Source organism: Salvia hispanica, chromosome 1, assembly GCF_023119035.1.
Source record: "Salvia hispanica cultivar TCC Black 2014 chromosome 1, UniMelb_Shisp_WGS_1.0, whole genome shotgun sequence".
NCBI lineage: Eukaryota > Viridiplantae > Streptophyta > Magnoliopsida > Lamiales > Lamiaceae > Salvia > Salvia hispanica.
The window spans coordinates 52064705-52088056 of record NC_062965.1 but is presented as its reverse complement, the minus strand read 5'-3'; the positions used below and the strand labels follow the sequence as shown (position 1 = coordinate 52088056).

General features: G+C 33.9%; 4 protein-coding genes across 6 annotated transcripts; 1 reads left to right on the top strand and 3 right to left on the bottom strand.

Moving 5' to 3' along the window:
* Positions 1 to 60: 60 nt before the first annotated feature.
* Positions 61 to 2518, bottom strand: LOC125200928 (glutamic acid-rich protein-like). Of its 2 annotated transcripts, none has more exons than XM_048098763.1 (3): positions 2333 to 2518; positions 1838 to 1947; positions 61 to 663 (listed from the first exon to the last, which is right to left on the bottom strand). In XM_048098763.1, the coding sequence occupies exons 2-3, from the start codon at positions 1934 to 1936 to the stop codon at positions 244 to 246; spliced, it is 519 nt and encodes a 172-aa protein (XP_047954720.1). In that variant the 5' UTR covers positions 1937 to 1947; positions 2333 to 2518; the 3' UTR covers positions 61 to 243. The 2 variants fall into 2 exon arrangements, with proteins under 2 accessions (XP_047954720.1, XP_047954721.1); XM_048098764.1 differs by lacking the exon at positions 2333 to 2518 and adding an exon at positions 2211 to 2303.
* Positions 2519 to 14077: 11559 nt separating this feature from the next.
* Positions 14078 to 16694, top strand: LOC125201439 (transcription factor TGA7-like). Of its 2 annotated transcripts, none has more exons than XM_048099550.1 (7): positions 14078 to 14332; positions 14945 to 15184; positions 15278 to 15337; positions 15459 to 15536; positions 15613 to 15942; positions 16026 to 16253; positions 16337 to 16694. In XM_048099550.1, the coding sequence occupies exons 2-7, from the start codon at positions 14954 to 14956 to the stop codon at positions 16490 to 16492; spliced, it is 1083 nt and encodes a 360-aa protein (XP_047955507.1). In that variant the 5' UTR covers positions 14078 to 14332; positions 14945 to 14953; the 3' UTR covers positions 16493 to 16694. The 2 variants fall into 2 exon arrangements, with proteins under 2 accessions (XP_047955507.1, XP_047955508.1); XM_048099551.1 differs by lacking the exon at positions 14078 to 14332 and adding an exon at positions 14452 to 14470.
* Positions 16695 to 16874: 180 nt separating this feature from the next.
* On the bottom strand, positions 16875 to 19737 carry LOC125201440 (phosphopantothenate--cysteine ligase 2-like). The gene is made up of 10 exons (XM_048099552.1): positions 19586 to 19737; positions 19062 to 19222; positions 18859 to 18976; positions 18732 to 18776; positions 18536 to 18621; positions 18309 to 18361; positions 18161 to 18220; positions 17943 to 18044; positions 17626 to 17745; positions 16875 to 17443 (listed from the first exon to the last, which is right to left on the bottom strand). The coding sequence occupies exons 2-10, from the start codon at positions 19204 to 19206 to the stop codon at positions 17207 to 17209; spliced, it is 966 nt and encodes a 321-aa protein (XP_047955509.1). The 5' UTR covers positions 19207 to 19222; positions 19586 to 19737; the 3' UTR covers positions 16875 to 17206.
* Positions 19738 to 21051: 1314 nt separating this feature from the next.
* LOC125201441 (protein EPIDERMAL PATTERNING FACTOR 2-like) lies at positions 21052 to 21871 on the bottom strand. Its single transcript, XM_048099554.1, has 3 exons — positions 21745 to 21871; positions 21630 to 21673; positions 21052 to 21330 (listed from the first exon to the last, which is right to left on the bottom strand). Exons 1-3 carry the CDS (start codon positions 21839 to 21841, stop codon positions 21154 to 21156), a joined length of 318 nt encoding a protein of 105 aa, XP_047955511.1. The 5' UTR covers positions 21842 to 21871; the 3' UTR covers positions 21052 to 21153.
* Between the last annotated feature and the right edge of the window lie 1481 nt (positions 21872 to 23352).

Here is a 23352-nt window from a genome sequence, read left to right as displayed (position 1 = left end):
ATTCTGTGAAGCATAAAAGACTAGTATTTAATGGTTAATACAGAAGAAAAATAGACAGAATTCAGTAAATAAAAGATAGAACTGAATTCAAATAAGTTTCCTAGAGAAATATTCTTGGATCAAATATTGTCAGAGTAGGATATGAATTCAAAACATGAGGTAAAATTAAGCAACTGAGAGCCAAGTTCTTCTCTCTAGTGAAATAAATGGTAAATTAGGTCTCTAATAAAATTAACCACTGCTTCACTTCTTTCTCTTCTTCGGAGGCTGAAGTTCCTCCTCTTCCTCGTCTTCCTCCTCCTCGTCCTCATCCTCCGGCTCCTCATCCTCGTCCTCAGCAGCATCCGGGTCGTCTCCATCCTCATTCTCATCATCTTCGTCGTCCTCATCGTCCTCGTTATCATGCCCATTGGCAGCATCGTTTTCGTCGTCGTCATCCTCATCCTCTTCACCAGCCCCTCCCGGCCCCTTCTTGGCCTTACCGTTGCTGTCAGCCTCGTTCCCCTGTTCGCCTTCCTCGGAATATTCGCCTTCGTCCTCCGCAGAGCCTCCGGCTGCCGCAGCTTCGCCGTCACTGTCCTCTCCAGCTCCTCCCTCAGTATCCACAGCTTCTGTTTGGTCTTTTGTTGCTGTCAGCATCAGAAATTTTGCAAAGGCCTGCAACTGTTGTATTTTTAGTCAGTTTTATTATTCTTCAAAAGGAAATTAAATCTGAATATCTTGAAACAGTCATGCTTCATTTCTCTAACCCGACCCGTTAAACCGACCCATACCTGGGTATATGCGGTTCATTGAAAATATCCTCAAAGGAATATTCGAATCTATTACCGATGTTCCCATTATTAAAAATATAATTGTGTCCCTGAAATGATGCACTCAACATTAAAGTAAAGACTATTTATTGACTTTACCATGACTAAGAATTTTGGAACTTAAAAATTCACAGAGTTCCTTATTCAATAACAATAATAAGATAATAATTACGTAACTACAGTCCCCCATACCCCATAGGCTATAGGGTTCAAGTTTTATAGTTTGAGATTATTTGATCACTCAAAAATAAAATTATAGTATGAAATTAATTTTATTATTGGTGAGAGGCTAAGACTAGTAAGAAATGACTGATATTATATGACACTATTCCAAGATTAAGTTTTGGGCAAGTAAATTGAAGTCCACTGTAGATATATGTTTACAGAGATAATTATAGCAACTCTGAAAACATTTAATTTTTTTTTCTGAAGCCTTTTTAACTTTTATTTACTTATTTATGTTTATTTTACTATAGAGGGAAAACAAAATAAAGGTTTTCTTTTTAGGCAAGGAAAAACAAGGCTGTTAATGTTAATAATTGTGTTAATTTTGGAAGTAGTTGTAATAAATAAACTAAGGCCAGGATTGTGGGCCTATATTATTATGGTGGGGTAGGGGGCCCAGCCTCAACCAACCCGGAACTCAAAATTGCACTAAACTTAAATTCTATTTTCCCTTTGGTGTCCGTGACGAAGAAATTGGAACTCTCACTCTCATATCTATTTTCAACTACTCCACACACGGCGCACGTTAGCTACCATTGAAAAAACACCAATTTCAAATCACTACATAAAAAAGTCAAAACGTAATTTCATCCAATATTGAGTGAAAAAAAATTACAGTTTACATATTTTTTTCTAGAGTATCACTATAATTTTGAGCTGTTAATCTGTGAAATAGTTTAGTTAATTATTGAATAAATAAATAAACAAAATTTGTTACTACTACAAAAAGTTGAAAATTTTAAAATAAATTTGTTAAAACCCATTAAAACAATTTTGAGCTGAAGTTAGTAAGTAAAAACCTGAGCTGTGTAGAGCAGATGAGCTTTGACCAGGAGGAGCAGGAAAGAAAGCGGCCCCGCCGCGCACGTTAGTGAAGCTCCTTTAACTGTCACCTCCATCTCGCGGTAACCTGCGCCGGAAATTCACTGAATAATCAGAAAAAAAAAAGTAGGTAGAAAATTGCTAGATTTAAACGAGATCGATTAACAGGAAAAACATAAACAAATTTGCAGAAGATAAAGATTAATGTTGAAAAAACACATAAAATGTAAAATCTGCTTCATGCAGAAAACACAATCTCCGTGCCAGTGTGTGTGATTGCAATTCACACACACACACAATTGAAGAAAAGTAGGTTTTGAGAAATTGAAGTGAAGAAGATGAAGAATTCACCGCCTGATTCCAGAAAATGATAAATTAAGATGCAGAAATACAGAAAAAAATGCTTTAAGATGAACAACTACTGTGTGTGTGTGTGTGAGAGAGAGAGAGAGAGAGAGAGAGAGAGAGGTGACCGTAAAAGCAGGTGTGAGTCCACGGAAGGGGGGTGGAATGGGGAGGAGTTCTACGTCGAAAAGAGGAGAAGATAAAATGCGCCTCTGCACCTTCGTGCGTGCGTGTGTGTGAGAGAGAAAGGGGGAGTCCACGTGGCGTGTGTTGGTTGAAACTTCAAAGAGAAGAGAGAGAGTGGAGAGTAGTTGAGAGGAGGATGAAAATTGAAGGAGGAATGAATTTTATGTGTCCCCCCGTTTTTTTTCACAAAATTTTATGCAGTGTTGTTTTGTGAGTTAAAGAAGAGAGAGTAAAGTAAGAGAGAAGAAATAGTAGAGATAATGTTATTTCTATTTTAAGAAACGTTTTATTTTTAATCGAACAGCCCCAAAAAGAAAAACGTTTCATTTCTAATGGGACAGAGTGAGTATTTTAGATTAATGTTTAAAAAAAAGGGGGGGAATAGAATCAAATGCTTTGTTCCCAGGGATAGTAGTAAAGCTAGGTGGGGCACAATTTGAGAATAAAACTCTTTTTACTTTTTCTATATTTTTGGATTTTACCATTATTATTTGTGTTATTTATGGACCAATTGTTGGAATCACTAAGTGATGATATTCAATTGGAAATACTGTTGAACATGAATGAACAATGACTTCAGTTGAAACGTATTTATGTTCTTATCATCAGTGAATTCGAATTAGGGTTGATCCTAATTCGAATTCAGTGGAAACATATTAATAATGTTGCAGTGGCATTGCATGCTCGAATTCAGATGCTAACTTAGCTTCGCCTCCATAATGCGTCATCGACGAAGAAAGAAAGTTACGATTCTGGTTTGGTATGTTCTTTTGATTGAAATGAGATACTTCACCCGTATGCGAATTTGTGTCCACATTTTATTTTGAATCTATATGGTTGTTACATATCTTATTTACCTTTATGATAATTTGCTAAGTGGGTTGTGCATTCTACTAAATCATTTCATAACATTTCATTGTAAATTATACATGAACGTGTAGGTGATTTATATTAGAAATTATATCTAATTGAGTATTTCATTAACTTTTTAGACCGATTTCCCTCAATATATATTAAAATCAAAGTCAAATCAAAGTCAAATCATAGACAGATAGATATTCGCGAACGGAAGAGTACTATCGATATATTTACACGTTCACTTGGGGATCATAAAACGTATTTAAAGAATAAGTATCTAACTTTATTATAACTTCAGCTCCCCCTAAAATTTATATTATTAACTTAGTTTATTACTTATGTTATTCAATCAATAAATAATCATCAATATATATATAATCTTTAGATGATTGTGTTGAATCTTATTACTATAAATTTCAAAAATATCGCCAACAAAAATACTTGTAGGGCATCCTACACTAATATAGCTAAGATATCTAATTAAAAATTCAAATAAATATTTAAAATTTACCATTTTTTATACCCTACGCTATTTGAATACGTGATGTGATTATGTGAACGAAAAAAAGAGTATATACAATCGAAAGAGAATATTTGAAACGTTATTTTATTTTTATATCACATATGACATATGTTTATTTGAATGATATTAGGCCCAAAACAATATCATTTGATCTCTACAACAAATTTGGCAAGATATAAACATTTATGTGAAGCCTACTTACAGGAATCAAATTCAATGGTTTTCATTCTCGAGCAACTTTCATAAGTTGCATTCAATAATTTCTCGTTTATTGATTTTTTATATAAATGGTAGTTTGAAAATTGATTAATAAGTAAGTACTTATAGGTATAGGTCCCCCTCATTTACTATACACGCCCTCCTCATAGTACATTTTAAATGTACTCTAATAAATATTGGAATAAAAGAAACTCGATTACAAGTGTGACAATAAAAACATTTGTGTTTTTTTACTTGTTGGTTAGTTGTCTCATAGATGTATCAATTTGCATAATAGGAGTCGAACCATCATGTAATTATATTGTTTGTATACGATTTTTCCTATTAATTACCAAAAAAATACATTAATTATAGTCTAGTTCAGGTTTTTTTTTTTATTATAATCAATTTTGAATATGGTAACAATATTCTTAAATTTTTGGTGTATAATCAGTTTTCCATAAAGTGAATTTTCCTTAAATTGAATATAATGCCGAAATGATCAAAATAATGTGGTATATATTGATCTCAGATTGCATGTTGGAATGTTTAACTAAACAAAATAATGTCATTTTGCTAAACAAACATAATAAGATAAAGTTACATATTAAAAAATAAAAATCGACCTAGCTAATCATGAAAATGACTTTTTATGTATTGACTTGTTATTTCAACACTAATTTTGTCATTTACTTGTCATTTATAATTGCAACTTTATATACCTTATTTAATTTTGTCATAATACTTATCGTTTGTGGCATCATTCATTCCATCTCAAAAACTTATCAGAAGGTTCTTCTATCTCGTTTGTGGCGTTATTCATCCATTTGTATCAATCTTCCGCCTCGTTCTTCCAAATTTCTTGTCGTTCATCAAACAAGCAACGAGAATTGTATCAGTTGATATCATGACACACTCATTTAATTTTACTAGAATACAAACTAATCGTCACTTCTCTGCATAGGTTAGCATAGGACGAATGTAGTATCATATTAATCAGTGTTCCATATAATTAAATAATTATTCATACCAAAGAAAAGAGATCGAGTTGGGCCGGGCAAGCCTATTTTGAGGCCCAATTAGTGGTTGGAGCCTACCCAGCCCAACAACTACACTAATACCAAAGGCCTTAATCACTCGAGTGAATTTCCATCTATCAAAATAATTTCATCTAAACCCTAATGAAAATTACATTAATTTCATACCTAATCAATATTATTCTAGAACTGCCACACCCAATCAAATTGCAAGTCTTAACCATTATCATTTTCAACTTAAATTTAATTCAAAAGATCAACGAAACATAGAACTTTTGCGATGCTAACCTTTATCCCCTAAAAATTCGGTCCGTCCCTGAAATTTGATACACTTCGCTTTTACCATTTTTAATAGTGGACCTCATATTCCACTAACTCATTCTTACTCACATTTTATTATAAAACTAATACTTTAAAAGTAGGACCCACATCCCACCAACTTTTTCAACTCACTTTCCATTACATTTCTTAAAACCCGTGTCGGGTCAAAGTGTAGCAAAAGATCAACGAAACATAGAACTTTTGCGATGCTAACCTTTATCCCCTAAAAAGGGCAAAAAAAATACTCCATTCATTTACACTTTTTTCATCGGATCCAAAAATGCAAATGTGAAATTTGCAGAAAAGAAATAGATATTAATGAATAATTTTTCAATTTATTCGATAGGAAAAAAATGAAATAAGGAATTAAAAATGAGCTGAACTGGTGCGTCTGAGTTGGTATCTTGGTGTAGATAACGAACTTGAATTCCAAATAGCATAGACTTCCTGTACATAAGCATAAAAAGATAAATTCGAAAAAAATATTTATAACTTATTTTTCATAAGGAATTAATATTATTCGCGTTTCTTAATTATCATCATTTTATCTTCAAATTTATTTTCGGGACCTTTTATCTCATGTTCAATAAAATATATTTTGAGATTACCTTTTATCTCATGGTTGATTGGCTTGTTAATGTGGCATTGAAGATTTAAAAGGTGTTTTAATGATCTTAATTTAAAAAAATAAATATGATGAAGACGCTAATAATATACCCCCCCCCCCCCATTATATATTACTACTACATGATAAAAATATGACTCATGCATCCAACTAAATTAATCTCTCATGACACTCACAAACTGAATTAGTTTATTCAATCGTGGTAATAAATACCGAGCAACTTAATTGTATTGAAAAAAATATATAGAACGTAAATTAACTAACAAAAAATGGTAATTTCAATATCATTAATAATTACATATATATTGCATTGTAACGTAACTAGCTCAAATAATTCTCATACTATAATATTGATTACTACATTCATTGCAAAAATGTGGCAGAAATTAAATGTCAATACTCGATCGCACGAAGAATATATATTGCTAAATTGAGATTTGTTTTCAAAAACGCTGTAATTAAGTAGTACCTTTATTTTCATAAGCAATTTAGTTGATGTCTGTAGTTGACTCACCTTTTCTTGCAATTGGTTTATGTAAGCCTGCAATGTAAATCATTATTCATCAGTAAAATTAAAACGTTTAAAATTAAAATAATAGTACAAACTTTTCATTCAATCTACAATATTAATATTTATGTAATTTATAAAGAATTTTGTGTATAGATTGTCTAGTACATACGAGGATCCTTTTCACTTCACAAAATATAAGTATGACCTAATGATCATACTAAAAAATTATTTATCAGAAGTAAAGGTTAAGAAATAATATACTCTAGTTATGGATTTGATTAAGTTGGACTTAAACGTTAAAAATAATAATATGCTCTAACTGGATATAATAATTCTGAAGAGATTATTCATTAACTAAAGTACTTTAACATCCAATGCTATAATCATGTGAAAAAGGATCAATAATAATTCTCCATCCCGATCAATATGATTGGAGATAGAATACCGGATTTAAATGGGACACCGAAAAATAGGATACTCAATTTCAAGTGAAGCTGAAAATACGAAACTAAAATTGAAATTGAATACGAGATCTAAATGCCAATCCTATTTCTAACTAGCTAGGGATAAATGAAGAATCATTATTGATGAGCGTATAATGGAAAATTCAATTTATCAATAATAATTTCTCATGATTGGAAATAGTATCGAAATGTCGATGGGGCACCACAAAGTAGGATACTCAATTCCGATTGAACCGATATAGCAACTGAATTCCAAAAAAATATAACTATGAAATAAAATACGAGATTGAAGTTGATAATATCGAAAATCAATATTATCATAATCAAACAAGAAAAGCAAACCTGTTTCCTAGCCCTTGATCTTGCAGCTGACTCTCGATTCTTGATCATCCTTCTCTGCCTCCTCTCCACACAGTTTGCAAAACTCTCATCATTTTTCCCATTTTCAAAACGTGAATTATCAGAATATCTTCTAGCACCAATCTCGGAAACCTTAAAATCTGTCTGGACAATCTGCATTGTTTCTTGCTTTTGCCAATTCATGTATTCTTGATCCATCTTCATCATCAATGGCGCCGGATTTCGCAAGAATTCTTCTCCAAAATTCCTCATTCCAAAAGGGTTTTTCATCCCATCATTCCAAACTCCATCCCCCGGTTTCGTGTTAGGGTTTTCATGAAGGATTGGAGGAGAAGTAGCCGAAGAAGAACCCGAAGAGAAAGAAGGGTTTTGCATCATGGTTTCTTCCGGAGATAAGGCCACATTGTTCTTGATCAATGTCTTGTTATCTAGTTTGGAAAAATTCATCATGAGAGGTGGATTGTCTTTGAGGAATTGATGATCAATCACTAAAAGTGGAATATGACCAAATTCCTTTGGTGGAAATGGCCCCATAAAGATTTGATTGAAATGTTACTATATAAGCCCTAAGTGTTTTAAAGAACAAAAATAATTGATCAAGTGGATTCTTTGTATTGTTTGAAGGAAAATGCTACAGCAAGAGATGTCTCCCAGTGATATCTCAAAAACAATAAATTAAGTTCCAAGAATTAGGGAAGTGTAGACTTGCATATGTAAAATCTTACTATATGTGTATATATGAGAGAGAAAGAGGGAAAATACTAATTGCACGCGAGCTCGGCTTGTACGAGTGCACAAAAATAGCTCGGCTCGTTCGAGTGCACAAAAATAGCTAGGCTCGTACGAGTGCACAAAACTAGCTTCTTGAGTTTGGCACACTAAAATGTGATCAACAAACAAAAACTAATTTTGTTTCATTTCTTTGTGGTCTCATCTATTTCTTTACCGGCTAAAATTGCAAGGGAATAAAATGGGTTTTAGAGTGGAGTAATGCTTCAAAATCGCATATTTATAGAATGAAAAATGGTATTGTTGAGAAATGCCGAATTTGTAGAACTATAAGATCCGAGATTTTCTCATATTTTATATATACATGCAATTTATTCATAATTATAACTATACAAGTAAAACTTTATCTAAAAAAATTGGAGTTTACATTCTACACATTTCGAATAATGGTTGCGAGTTAAAATCGGAGTCAAAAAAATATGGCAGTTCTATTTAGACACTATATTTTTAGTTGCACAAATTCTGGAACTTGTGAAGTATAAATCTGCCTAGGTTTTTGAATTAGGTTAAATGTTGAAGAAGTTTTTAGTTTTAATCTATGTATGATTTTATTTACTTTTCTTCATTAACTTGTGATGAGATGAAAAGGTTTTGGTTACACGATTGTTTTCTAGTTTTATTTACTTTTCTTCATTAACGTGTGATGAGATGAAAAGATTTTGGTTACAAGATTATTTTCTAGTTTTATGTAGTATAATTCTATGCGCCTTCAATGAGGACTATTTTTCACCATTAACGGCATATTACGTCAGTGGTCCACATATATCCGTCGGTAAACAGTGTTACCAATGGAAAATTCTATCCGTAATTTACGGTAAACAGTGTTACCAATGGCAAGTCCATCGATTTCTATTTTCGTGGCTTATCGACGGCCTTTTGTCCGTCAATAATTTTGCATAATTTCTATCAGTTTTATTTTTTGGTTCTCAAGATCCTGTTCTTAAAGTGGACGATAAGGCTGAAAGGCCCCCATCGCCCCTCCTCACCTTTCAAATACTATATCTATGAATATTTAGAATGGATAATTTTCGACATGATGCGAAAACATGATTACATGAATACGTACGGAATTAATGGGTTATTGTCAAGACCTATCGTGTTCATGTCCTTATCAGGTCGGCCAAATAAGGACATGATGGTTTCGGTTGAGTTCGAGTCGTATTGGGGTAACCCCGTTAATGATTAATATTATTATTTTAATTCTTTATATTTCTATTACTTTATTAGAGTCACGGGTGGATCTAGCCTTGTGGCACTCACCATTTCTTCACTTTTATACATTTATTACAAATTTTCAAATAGAAATGTAATCAAATGCAAACTTTAAATATTGTACAAATTGAAATTATAATCTGGACCATTAGAAAATATCAACAGATGCTATTATTTTTTAATAGTTCAGATCATAATTTGGAGTTTGTACAATATATGAGTTTGCATTTTATCACTACTCTCTTCCAATATATATATAAACTTAAACAAAATGCCCCCTCTAAGATATATAAAAATTTTCTATATATAATTTTGCCCCTCCTACAACTAAACCCCGGTTTTCTCACTTTTCATGTGTTGCTTTAGGATATCATGTTGTTATCATGCCATGTTGATGAAATGTGAGTTTGGGAGAATGATAGACAAAGGAGGAATCTTTTCGTGACCTTGTTCGGGAACTGTACTTAGTCGTTAATCACATAGACTTAAGAGCAAACACGAGCGATGGGAGAGTGTGGTCCTTGTTGGAGGTTAATAATAGATGCATTGTTAGTCTCGCTTGGAAGAACCTCGCTCCCACCACAAGTAATCATTCTGCGAGGAAGGCTTAACACCAATGATAGACTGCTTAGAATTGACATTCCCATGACCGAAGATGATCACCGTGTGTTTTCACGAGTCAGAGACCATAGAACACATTCTTTTCAGCTGCAAAATCTTTAGTACTATTGTTGTCATCACTGGAGAATCTTCAATGGTTGGGCACAAATTTGATATGAAGTTGTGTACATATATTTTTTTATGTCGTATCATGGTCTATTTGGAATATTTGAAATAAAGTTAGTTATATTCCAAGGTTTTGAGCCACATTGGGAGACTAAGAAGAAAAAACTTATTTGACACCTTTGTTCGTGGATTAGAAGTTGGGCATCCAAATTTTTCCTACTCAATGAGACCGATGACTGAGGATTTTGTCGGATATTAGACGATGGACCGGTTGATTCGACGAGGGATTTCAGTGTTAGTCATTCGATACTACTTGAGAAGAGGTTTGCTGGCTAACTCCCCCTCGCTTGCCTTTGCTTAGCTATTTTGATCTCCCATGTTTGTGTCTTTTAACTTTGTTGTTGTGTTGTGTTGTGTTGTGTGTTAGAAATTGGGATCTTGTTACTGCTGGTTTGTAGTTGTTGCTATATATGTAGTTGATCATTTGCACATCTTCAAATTACAAAAATAAAAATAAAAATACAAGGTCACAAAAAAAGGAGTTCCATGTATAAATATAGAAGGAGCATAAGATAACATGTACTAATATTCGAGAAAAAAAGCTTGATCAATAATTGGAGGTAGGTGGGGCATAAAAATATGAACTTGTTATTAAACTATTATTCTCTAAAAAGTTGGAGCAATATTGAGCACATTAGGAAATAAAAACGATATTTCTAAGCATTGATGCGAACCTAAATCGAATTAAATTATTGAACACTTACGAATTGACAATATTGCCCATGGAAAAATAAGGTTTAGTGTGAATTAATACTTTTGATAACCTCGGAGGAATATACATTCGAAAATGACCTATCCATGGTTATACACTTGTGCTAAAAATGTGACATCTTATTGAAGATTTTACATGTGAAATTAGCAACTAATACTTAGCTACCTTCAAAAGCTTCCAATCATATTAAAAGTTTTCAACTTTTTTATAAAGAAAACTAATTAAATAACGAAGAAAAAAATGTGGCAAGAATTGCATCACATTCTACTACTGTGGTTTCCTTTTAGGACACTACTAGCCCATTGACACTTGTAATTTCAACTTTAGAACCATAGCTTTTTGGAAAATCCTAAAAAGTCATTTAATTCGTGTGGCATAGGATGTTTTCTTGTGCTGGACCATCTGAATTGCCCTAGAATTCGATGCAAAAATGGATGGATTGTAGAGACTAGGGAGGGTTACAAATTAAGTTGTTATTTGCAATTTTTTAGATATAATGTAACCTATTATTGAAGTAGTCATTGTATTCAAACATTTTGATTTATTGAATGATACTATCTTGGCTATTAGTTTACTCATCGAGCTCGCGTTTGATTGCTAACGAAGTCAATCGCAGATCCAGGAAATAATGGGGTCCTAAAAACATTTTATTGCTTTTATATGATCACTAAATATTTATCATGCATCTAACTAGTACTCCTAAGTCCCAACCACATATCTAGGTATGCTAGATCTTCTAAATTAGCTATCATTTTTAATTCCATTCTGCTATAATTCTATACTATTTTCTCTTTATTCTATATATCTAGATAATTTTTTCACGCGACTTTTCAAACGTTGCAATTAGCCAATTATAACTAACAATGCACGTAATATTATTTTTGTATATCGAAATGGTTGACACATAGATGCTGCTTTTCGAAAGAAAATAATTTTATTATAATACTTGCAGTTATAACGTTCCAAAAATCATACTACTATAGTTGCAATATTAATAAAGATTGTGTCAAAATTGGCAAGTGACCTAAAATATATCAAAATCACATCTCTAGCTTTAAAGCCAAAAGCAAAAACACCAAATACCCTTTACTTCTCGTAGTGGATTTCTTTATATCTACAAATCCTCAACTTGAAAGAAAAGAAAAGAAAAAATAAAGTTTCTCAAATCATGCAATGATGCTAGAAAGTGCAACTGCTGATTTCAATTGCATTTCTAGATATTTCACAAAACAGTCCATTTTCTTAATCATAATTCTCTGCATAATGTCCCACATTATTGGCTGCAATTTGTATGGTGATAATGCAATTAAACAAATAATAATAATAATAATTAATAAAATTATATAAAAAAAAGAGAGGAAAAAAAAAGTGTTGCTTCTTCCACTGTTCTATTGAAATGACAACTAAACAAAGCTTTTTTTGTCATCTTCACTTTTTTTACTTCAATTTGTGCTAATCCGATGCAGAATTCTTTTCATCAAAGTCCCAAGTGGCAGCAATCCAAGAAATCTATATTTTTATTTCTATTTTAATTTTTAGTGATATATAATAATATGCATTATTATGGGAGAAAACAAAACAGCTCAAAAGCAAAGGGAAGAGAAAAGCTTAGTCGTTAAGCTTTATGGAACAACTAACAAGTATATTCTTAAATTATGTTGCAAGAATCTTTGCTAAGATTCAGGTTACAAAATAGTAGCATGTTGTTTTATTTCCAACGTTGATTTAAATTAAATAAATAAATCATTATCATGGGAGAAGTGTTGTTGTGATGTTGGCTTTTTCCAAAAGCTTGGATTTGATTTAATAAAATGAAATGCTCGAGCCAAAAAATGACGAGACGAGTTCATGATACAGAGCAAAAGTCCGAACGACAAACAAGAAACAAAATCCTAATCAAAACGCTTATACAAGAGAATTAGAGGCAACAAAAATGCCAACAGTTATAAGCCTAAAACAGTAGCAAAGGAACTCCAAAAACGCTCAAGAACGCAAGGTCAAATTCTCCGCAATAAAGGCTAATAGAAAAGACAAGTATTGGCCCAACGAGCCAGTTTCAATGATAACCACAAATAGCAAGAAACAGAAAATCCACTAAGGTAAACAAAAACCAAACCTATGCCCTTTATAAATTGTCACATTCGACACTTTTCGAGAATTTAAATGAGTCATATGTTGCGTTTTGGTTATGTAAAAGTTGAGGAGGGCCATTTGCTTTTGTTTTTCTTCTTTTCTCTATTTTATGTTTTTTAATTACTATTTATTTATTTAAATGGCTTTCTTGAATTTGAAAAGCCATTGCAAATTATGTTTTTTATTGAAGAAAAGGAATGATTTGAGATGGGTAGGCCAAGAGATCAACAGAAAGAGCTAAACGGCCTTTCACAAGGTTTCAAAGGTTGGTTTATGATGGATTAGCATACAAGTAAAAATGTGTTCTAACATTATTGAATTTTAGATGTAAAACAAAATTATTACTTAAAAAAGGTATAAAGATTGTTGAAATTCTTGAATGGTACACAAAAGTTGTAGAACTTTTATTCCAATTTCATCTTCAATAATAGAGAAGCATTTACCTCTGTTTTCAGTCTAGGAATCTTGAATATCTGTCAGTAAAAAAATAACTTTTGAATTTCACTATTCAAGACAAGTAGTCAAAACAAGTGTAAACCAAACTAAAAGCATCCTTTATCTTCACCACTCAATTTTCCAAAAAGAGAAACAAGATTCACACTCATTTAGCAAACACTTAAGCAAACCTTCTACCCAATTTGCAACAATTAATCACGAACATAAACGAAACAAACACACGATCACAAGAATTGTTTATGCAGTTCGATACTAATATATCTACATCTCGGGATATGCTAAATCAGGGATTTCAATATAATTTTCGGTTGTCAGTTAGTTCAATGAAATAACAACTCTATAAATATAGGCAATATATTCCAACAAAAATAGCATGTAAAGGGCAAAGAGAGTGTGATAACTAACTAACTAACTAAGAGTTAGTCCAACTAAAAGAAGCTTAACTCACAATGCCTTTCTTAAAAGAAACATAAGTTCACCATTTTAGACTAAACACATCACATTAGGCCACACATTAAACAAAAAAGTTGAACTAATTTTGCTTCAATAATACTTTCAAATTTCTTACTAACATGGCCCACCTCCGTAGCGCTGGCACGTGCTGATTAGCCGCTCCAGAAAGCTGGGGGAGAAAAACCATCTGTTGACTGTTACATAGCCTTATTTAGTCTACTTTAGCTTCTATTTTAGCACTTTGATCAATCACAAAAGCTATAAAAGAAACCATGAAATGCTTGTCACGTTCACACCCTATTTATATAACATATGTCTGAGTGAATCTTTTCCAAATTCTTGGCTTTGTGAAGCTGCTTTGTGGCAAAGTGAACCCAATCTTATCGAAGCTCGACACGATTTCGCTCTTCGTTGTAAGAGTGGAGTGATCAGAAGATAAAACAGAGGACACAAGAAAAGAAGAAAAAAGAATCTCTTGTTAGATTATTTTTATATTCAAAAGTTGTGAGTTCTCTTCTTTTTTTTATTTAATTTTTTGGTTTGATTCTTGTACTAGCTGTCTTACTTTTGGCTGAATCTAGTACTTGTTTAGTACTAAATTCTCAATTGTATTGTGTTGTCTGAAGTGAAACAGTTGTTGAAGTGAGATAGTGAGACATTATTATGATCAAGATTCCTTTGTAGCTTAATTTCATAATTTTCATGGGTTTTTTCACTGATCAAGAATTTTTTTACAAGATTTCGTAGATATTAGATGTGAAGGCTCTTTCTTCTTCTTTTTTTTTTTTTTTTTTGGATTTTTTATGTTCTTTGTTTTATTGCTTAAAAACAGCATGAACATGACTTTAGCTTTATTTTCTTACAACTTGAGTGACTCTGTGTGTGTGTGTGTGTTAATTCTTAGTTCTTGATTCTTACATAAATTATGATCTAGATTCCCTAGTTTCAGAATTTGGAGTTTTTTTTTACTGATCAAGAAAATATTTTCAAGAATTCATTGATATAAGATGTGAAGTCCAATTCTTCATCTTTTTTGGGATATTTTTGTCCATAATATTTTGGACGGAGGAGAAGTGTTTTATCAATTGAGTTGAGCTTCCTCGTCTTTCTCTTCAGGTTGTTGAAATGACTACCCCGACAACTCAGTTCGCGCCATCGGGCAGGTTGGGATTGTACGAACCAATGCACCAGATGAGCATGTGGGAAGACACATTTGACGGCAACATCAGCCCCGAGACTGCTGTCTGTATGATCAACGATGCCGATTCTAAGATAGACGACAAGATTGAGTACACTTCGGACAAATCAGTGGAGCTAGCTGAGGATTCTAGAGCTTCGAGGAGTATATCTGAGAAGGTTAGAGCTCTTACAAACTTTGCTTATTGTTATGAAAACATTCAATGCCAGCGCGTTGGTGTAGGATTTGAGATGCCAGTTATGTGATCACAGATACAGCGGCGCTTGGCTCAGAACCGCGAGGCTGCAAGGAAGAGTCGTCTGAGGAAAAAGGTGCGGAGATTTTGCTTAAATACACAAACTGAAAAGTTCGTGTATTTAATTTTACTAGAATGGTTGCAAGAATTGTTGAATTCTTGGATAGTTATGTTAGGCTCTTGCTTTGCATTTGTAGGCTTATGTCCAACAGTTGGAAACAAGCAGATTGAAGCTAGCTCAACTCGAGCTCGAGCTCGAGCGAGCTAGACAACAGGTAAGAATTAACCCAACAAATTCAAACAATACTTTAGAAAAATATTGTGTGTTTGGGTTCTGATTCTTGATTTTAGGGAATGCTTATTGCCGGTGCAACGGCACATATGGGCTTGTGTGGCACTGTGGGCTCCGGGATTGCATCGTTCGAGATAGAGTATAGCCACTGGCTAGACCAGCAGGAGAGGAAGATCACTGAGCTAAAGAACGTGCTCCAGACGCCCATAGGCGATCTGGAGCTACGAGTAATGGTTGAGCGCGTGCTCAGCCATTACTACGACCTCTTCCACATGAAGAGGGAGGCCGCGAGGGCCGACGCGTTCTACTTGGTCTCCGGCATGTGGAGGACCTCTGTCGAGAGGTTCTTCCTGTGGATCGGGGGCTTCAAGCCCTCAGAACTCATCAATGTACGAGTTTGTTTCTAGTGTGTGGTTTGCAGGCGATTGCGTACGTATACTATTTTATAGACTGTGTAAATTTTTGGTTGCAGGTGGTTATGCCTCAGCTGCAGCCTCTCACTGATCAGCAAACGGCGAATGTGGATAACTTGAAGCACTCGTGCGTGCAGGCCGAGGACGCTCTGTCGCAGGGCATGGAGAAGCTCCAACAGACCCTGGCGCAGAGCGTCACGTTTCTGGCCCCAGGAGCAGGAAACTACTGCTCCCAGACGGCCTTCGCCCTCGAGAACTTGGAGTCTCTCGAGAGTTTCATAAACCAGGTAACAAAAACTAAATGGCCCAGGCCGTGTTTTTGTAGACTCAGAAATTGATAGTACTAATGTGGTCGAATTTGGACGTACAGGCAGATCATTTACGACAACAAACACTACAGCACATGTCGCGTATATTGACTACGCGACAAGCAGCTAGTGGATTGGTTGCATTCGGGGAGTATTTTCAGCGTCTGCGGACGCTGAGCTCGCTCTGGTCCGCCCGTTGCCCGGGCGAACCAGCATAATGTGCGGTCGTCTCAAGGTCGGTGAAGCAACATTAGGTACAAGTTAAGCACGGATATAAATATATAGTAGTTCTGTAAATGAGATAAATCTTGTAGTTTTTGCTTAGGCGAGTAACGATTTATAATCCAACTACTGCTATATTTTTATGTGGCTATGTGCATATTGGTTATATATGATTGAAGCAGTAATATTTATGGTCTAGGCACAAGTATGATCTCTTAATTTGCACCTAAATCTTTGTCTTGTGATTTATCGAGGAAATGAACGAATCGAGCTTTGATTTTTAATTAATTTGTAAAAGTGATCAATAATCCTTCAAAAACAAAAAACACAACATGGATTCTAGGCTATAGCAAAGCAATACAGTTGGACTCTCATGCCGATATGAATGAATCATCTTTTCCACAAATAAATCTTCGTTTATTAGGAAAGAGGCTAGCAAATCGCAAATTCTGTGTACACGTGTACAAGATGACATCACATTCGAATATCATCGCACAACAACAGAAATAACTCTCATACATATAACACAGAGAAGCCAAAATGAAGTGTAAAAAGCATAATATTACTTTCTTCTTCTATGGAAAAAAGTTAGCAAAATATGAAATCAGTGGTAAATGGCTCTTCATACCTGAAGGCCTCATTGCTGAAAAGAAAAAGGATTGGATCATTAGCATTTGTCAGCTGTGTGTATCTCAAAGCTCAGTGTGAAGTTATGCGGCCGAGTTTATAGAAGCAGAATGCTGGTCCACGATGAGTTTGATCAGCGGCTCCTCCACTTCAGCACCGGCCCGCGTTCTGTCTCGTTGAACGATAATGTTTCCACCCTTGGTGACGACGATGACCTCCTCTTTACGCGTTAGGAGCTCATTAGCTACCACCATGTCCATGTTGTATTTCTCAAGGGCCGTACCGGCTTTCTTCAGAAGAATGTCCTTATCAGTCTCTAGCTGTGGAGGAGGAGAAGCATTGTGTTAAATGTATTTCCTATTTCGAGAATATGCATAATAAAGGGGAAAGACGCTTGTTTAGCCTTATAAACTGATTTCATGACAGTTTTAACCCGACTTCAACAGGCTATAAACTGTCACTAAAATATTACATTTTTGTTTTGTTTGATGGTAAAAATTACCTTGAATGATATGCAAAAGGCTTTTGGAGCCCAGTCTTTCCTAAGCACCAGCAGCATTTTCGGAACCTGGGCGAGTCGCATGTCCAGAGGACCAGAGCTGGACTGGATCTTATGCACTGCCTGAGACGAAACAGCAGATGCTATTGTCAACAAAACATGATGATGAAAACTCAAACAGTCCATCATGCTGTTATTGCTTAACTTAACATGTGTTTACTGTTGATGTTAGGGAGAAACATATTATCCAATCAAGTTAGTATTTTTAATGATGATATGCTGAAATGCCGTTTTGAGTAGTTGAATGATAGATGCGTTACCATGCTCTCCCAAGGAACATAAAAATCAGACACTGCTGCAGCGAGATAGAACAGAGCACGTGAACCGAGGCTGCTCATTAATGATGCAATCAACTGCAAATTCTGGCAAAGCATACACAAAAGTGATCATAAGGATTAACTGAATTACTAGGCGGAACTAAGTGAAAATTTTGTTTTCAATAGCTTAGTTTCTACGTAAAGATGGTGAGAGTACCAACCTGAAGATACTCGAAGATTGTAGTGAAGGGAAGTTTCAACAAGGTTCCAGAGCTCGTTGCCTGCAAAAGAGTCAAACATGTTCATTGATCATCAAGTCACAAGATCAGCAAAAACTACACTGAAACGCGAAGATAATGATGATCATACCGCATGACTGTTACTTATAGCATCCTTGACTGTTTTCTCATATGGTGGCCGTGCTGAAATGTGCAACAATGGTAAACCAAAGATAGTTTTTATAACGAAAACGAATCGAGCAAATTGACAATTAACATCAAGAAGACATGTTACAACAATATCCTCTAGCATTCCCTATTATCAATACTGTAAAGACAAGAAATTCAGTAAAAATGCAGTGTGGTGATGAAGCGAACCTATAATATTTGATTCGTCAGTAACTTGCAAACATTCGAGCAAAGGATTATTCGGAAGTGATGTGCAAAATGGCTGGTAGGTTCCTCTGCAAAATACACATTACCACATAACTCTTTCAATGCTAAGTAAGTCGGTTTCACTTTCATCATCACGAACGTGAGGATCTGCTTAAAGAAGAAAGGAAGCATTACTTACTCGCGATAAAGAAACACTACTGCATATCCAGCTTTCAAGAAATATCTGTAGTTTCATTGTCCAGAGTAAAAAACATAAGCATAACATAGAATCTATCAAAATAAACAAAACAACAACGGCAGCTTACTCTGCAGAAGTTGATCCCCGATGGCCTGAGCTGAAATTGTCGATGTAACGCACACATCGTTGCTCCAAAGGAACAGTTGTCCCTCCAGAAGTCACCAACACTATCCTCCTGGGATGTTCTGATAACAAAATGAATGTGAAACCTTGCAGCTCGATCGCGACTGAAAATGTAGCATTTTTTTGTGATTACACTAACTAACTTGCCTGTTTTCGAATTCAATTGAATGAACTCTTCAGTTTTTCTTTTGATTTCTGCAGCATTCTTCAGAGGAGGCGATGAGTCAAAGAAAGACTTGATATCATTATAAGATGTTTCCTCGAAATCCCCCAAACCGTTCGATGCTTCCATTGGAAAAGCTTGCTAGCTAATACAAAAACAAAAAATCTTGATTTTGAATGTAGAAATAACTAATTAGCTCATATCAGAATTCTAAGCGGCTTTTCATCAAATAAGTAATGTGCAACAAATTACAAATTGCATTCTCTCTTAATCCAACTTCTATCATCGCAGCAACGAGTTCTCAACACCACCGCATTACACAACATAAATTTCCAACGAATTGGGAAATCAATCAGCGTAGCAAAACTCAATCAAGCAAATGATTAAACTATCATAATTCATCCAATTTGAATGCGTGATTGCATGATTCCTCAAAAATACAACGAAAATCACTACCAAAAATTGCGATTAATACTCTGATTATAAAATAAAAAGAATTTTTTGTTACCTAGCAAAAATCGCACAGTAACTGCAGATGGATTGAGCTGAAATGCCTTAGATTCATGAGAATATTACTGATATAAATAGGGAAAAAAGCAGTGGGAAATGTTGAGGTAGCTGGAATTGAGTGCTTTGAAAAATTGATATTGCCAGAGCAGTGATTTTCTTGGAACTGATTCGATAGCCGTACCAACAAGACTGATTCAACAAGGGCATAGATGTAATTACGTGAGCAATTGGATTGGCGGAAGTGATTTGATGGATAAGCGGTTGAGGAATTAAGCAGTGACAGTTGGTTTGGGTAGGTGGGATTGTGTTGCCACGTGGCTTTTGACTGCAGTCTTTTTTTACCTTCATTATTATAAGGTTAATATTTTAAGATTTGAATAAAACAAAAATAAATGCAAGAACTTATATATTTTTCGAATTAAATTGTTGGATGAGAATCATGAGATATGATTAATGTGTCAAGCTAAATTGTTTGGTTCAATTATGCAGTTTCAACGGTTTTAATAGTTAATTTTGTCAATATTCTAATTGCAAAAAATATCTACTCCGTCCTTAAAATTTTGTCACATTTTTCCATTTTCATCCGTCCCACAAAATTTGTCACATTTCACTTTTTACCATTTTTTTGTAGTAGACCTCGTATTCCACTAACTTATTCTCACTCACATTTTATTATAAAACTAATACTTTAAAAATAGGACTCACACCCTACCAACTTTTTCAACTCACTTTATATTACATTTCTTAAAACTCGTGCTCGGTCAAACTATGACAAAATTTGGGAGACGGATGGAGTATTAGTAACTTAAATAATTATGTTACCCACTCGGCATTGATTTACGGTGACGGATTTAGGTGGAGACGAGAGAAGACTTCACTACAATGCGACTCTACTCGTGAATAATTATAAGTTGAATTTTTGTACAAAAACGATTTAGTCCAATTTATCTATTCCATCTCATTTACAAATTATTGAGTCAAGCACATTTCTCTTTCGTCCTTTTCTTCTTCGTAAAAAAAATTGCATTCAATAGTTCTTGAGTTGGTTAAAGTTAGCAAATAAAAATAAAGAATGTTTATAAAGCCATAATCAATGAATCCTTGAAAGAAATAATTCATATTGTGCTCCTACTCAAATGAGCTTTATTTATTTACTCAATAATGGCTTCCCAACTAGAACGGTTCCATATTCATTTATTTTGCTTTAAAGGCAATTTAATTTGAATTATGGAACTAGAGTGAAGTGAGAGCTGTCATTACCAGTACTCTAGATTAATTATTCTACTTCAAATCATTATTTTCATTGCAAATTCACCCCCTAAATAGGTTCACTTCTTTAGTCTTTAATTTGCAGCTGTCTCATTAGTCGTTACACAATCCAGCTTCATTCTTCTTTAATTTCCCACCAATACACTTCATATGCTTTCATGGCATCATAAAGAGTCATTAATAAAACAATACTAATGAGATAAAAGAGGAAATATTTTACTCCCAAATTAAAGGTTATATAAGAAAACTTCCCTAACAAAAATTTGACTAATATTATTACATAGAACGTGACATCAATTAGTTGGTAGGGACGTGAAAATATCTTCCTTTACACACACAACGGTAGACGACGGGACACGACTCGACCGAGCACGTCATGAAGCTAACCATGACCCTCCGGCAGGGCATGCACGGCCCACATGCGTACGAGCAATCGGGTAGCCTCGAACCCGTCGGGTATAACTCCATCCCTTCCTGCAAATAAACATACATGTACATAGTTAGTTACCCGTGATAATTTTTTTATACTGAAAAATGCTCAAAGTCAGGAGCTGGCGAGCAAAGTTCACCACAGATGTCAATCGAAACTAATAAACAATGGCAAACCAACAAATGGAAAAAAAAAAAAAAAAAAAAAAAAAAAAAAAAAAAAAAAAAAAAAAAAAAAAAAAAAAAAAAAAAAAAAAAAAAAAACTAGAACTTGCATAATATCAATCTTATACTCCATATAGTTTAGGTTTATGATAAATCATCTAATTTGAAAGCATCCATACCTTAACCTCCATGGGCTTGTGACTCCCTTTGCTTTGACTAGGAACTGCATCAAAAAAAAATTATCAATAGATAAAATACATTATCAATGTAAGTAATTATAATGATATGACTTACAATGAATAGGTCTAAGGGAGTGGCAAGGGGTAAGTAGAAAGAAGATAATAAATATATTAATTGAGAAAGTGGAGGGAAGAAAAATATAATTGCTCATTCTGTTTTTGCAGTGTGAAAATTTAGTGAAGAAGAGATCTAGAAGAATTGTTGCAATGGAATGTTTGGACAAAAAACATTTATATAGGACAAGAAGAGAGGGAAATTTAATGTACTTGTGACTCAAACTCACATGAAACGTGACAACATTCTTAATGCTACTGTAGTCCCCATCCAATATTCAAATTCAAAGATTTTAATTATTACCATTCCTTTTGTTCAATAACCAAAGATAATAATCGACAGTTTCATTAGCTAATTTTTTCATTGACTTATATATGTATCTTGATGGATAAAAGAATAGCCCAAAGATTTAAGATTGCTTCATCCCCAATAATCGAACACCCGTTTGTGTTTTGTACAACTATTAGCTGTTTTCGTCTTCTACTTCCTCATTTCTTTTCTCAATTTGAAGTTCTTGGATAGTATAATACTCCCTCTGTCCGCTAATAGAAGTCCCACTTTTTTCCGGCACGAGTTTTAAGAAATGTTAAGAAAAGTGAGTGGAAGAAAGTTAGTGGAATATGGGTCCCACTTATTTATATTAGTTTTAAATGATATGTGAGTGAAATGAGTAAGTGAAATGTGGGGCCTTTTTACTATTTATAGTAATTATGAATCGGGAATCCTATTCGCGGACGGACCAAAATGGAAAAACGAGACTCCTATTCATGGAGGGAGTATTTATTAATTAGGTTTTATAATATTTTTTTAATTTCATTTTTACTTTGATTAAGTGGTATATCTAGTATACGAGATGGTATTATTATTGAAAATAATAGATAATAAAAAATTATATTTACAAAATATTTAGCACTACAAATTTTACAACTATTATATCTTTGTAAGAGTTAAATACGATTTCATTCATTAAGCATAGTACTTACTACGTAAAAGGGAAACCAGTAAAATTCTAAATTCACCCCGAAGGCAATCAAGAATGGGAGTAATGACTCGCGAGATATTTATGTTGATATATTATTTTACTTCCCAATTTTATTTAAACAACTCACATATGAAATCTAGACAACATGCATCATATAATTACATAATGAAAAACGACATATTCAAAAAAAATCCGCGATAACTAAAATTATCTTATAAATAGTGCTAAGTTATTGGAATAATTATTAGAGGAAAAGGAAAAATACATGAAAGAATCAAATACAGCAATCCATAACACAATAGCAAGTGTTACTAGTGATGCACTCTCCATATCTTATTTTATTTCTATATTTATGAGCACATGAGACCAAGCATTCCCCAGGGGTACATCTGTCAAATTGCATATGAACAGAGCAAAGAATTTTTTCGCATGCCTTCACTTCTGCAACAACACAAACAAATTACAAAAATCAAATATTAGCATATAAATACACGAACTTTCACAATTTTCTAGAATCGCACACAATCCTTTTTTTCTCAAAGCAAACTACTCAATTTCATAATTTTTCGGACATTGCACACGACGAGTATTTCCGGCAAGATTAATTTGAGATCTCTTAACTAATA

Bases quoted from the DNA above. Each gene is read 5' to 3' on its own strand.
- LOC125200928 (XM_048098763.1), bottom strand. From the start codon at position 1,936: ATGGAGGTGACAGTTAAAGGAGCTTCACTAACGTGCGCGGCGGGGCCG. The intron at 664-1,837 runs GTTTTTACTTAC...AAAATACAACAG, and splicing joins ATCTGCTCTACACAGCTCAG to TTGCAGGCCTTTGCAAAATT.
- LOC125201439 (XM_048099550.1), top strand. From the start codon at position 14,954: ATGACTACCCCGACAACTCAGTTCGCGCCATCGGGCAGGTTGGGATTG. The intron at 15,185-15,277 runs GTTAGAGCTCTT...ATGTGATCACAG, and splicing joins CGAGGAGTATATCTGAGAAG to ATACAGCGGCGCTTGGCTCA. The intron at 15,537-15,612 runs GTAAGAATTAAC...TCTTGATTTTAG, and splicing joins TCGAGCGAGCTAGACAACAG to GGAATGCTTATTGCCGGTGC.
- LOC125201440 (XM_048099552.1), bottom strand. From the start codon at position 19,206: ATGGAAGCATCGAACGGTTTGGGGGATTTCGAGGAAACATCTTATAAT. The intron at 18,777-18,858 runs GTAAGCTGCCGT...ATGAAACTACAG, and splicing joins CGGGGATCAACTTCTGCAGA to ATATTTCTTGAAAGCTGGAT. The intron at 18,362-18,535 runs GTTCGCTTCATC...TGCACATTTCAG, and splicing joins TGACGAATCAAATATTATAG to CACGGCCACCATATGAGAAA.
- LOC125201441 (XM_048099554.1), bottom strand. From the start codon at position 21,841: ATGAGCAATTATATTTTTCTTCCCTCCACTTTCTCAATTAATATATTT. The intron at 21,674-21,744 runs GTAAGTCATATC...TTTTTGATGCAG, and splicing joins CTCCCTTAGACCTATTCATT to TTCCTAGTCAAAGCAAAGGG. The intron at 21,331-21,629 runs GTATGGATGCTT...GTTTATTTGCAG, and splicing joins ACAAGCCCATGGAGGTTAAG to GAAGGGATGGAGTTATACCC.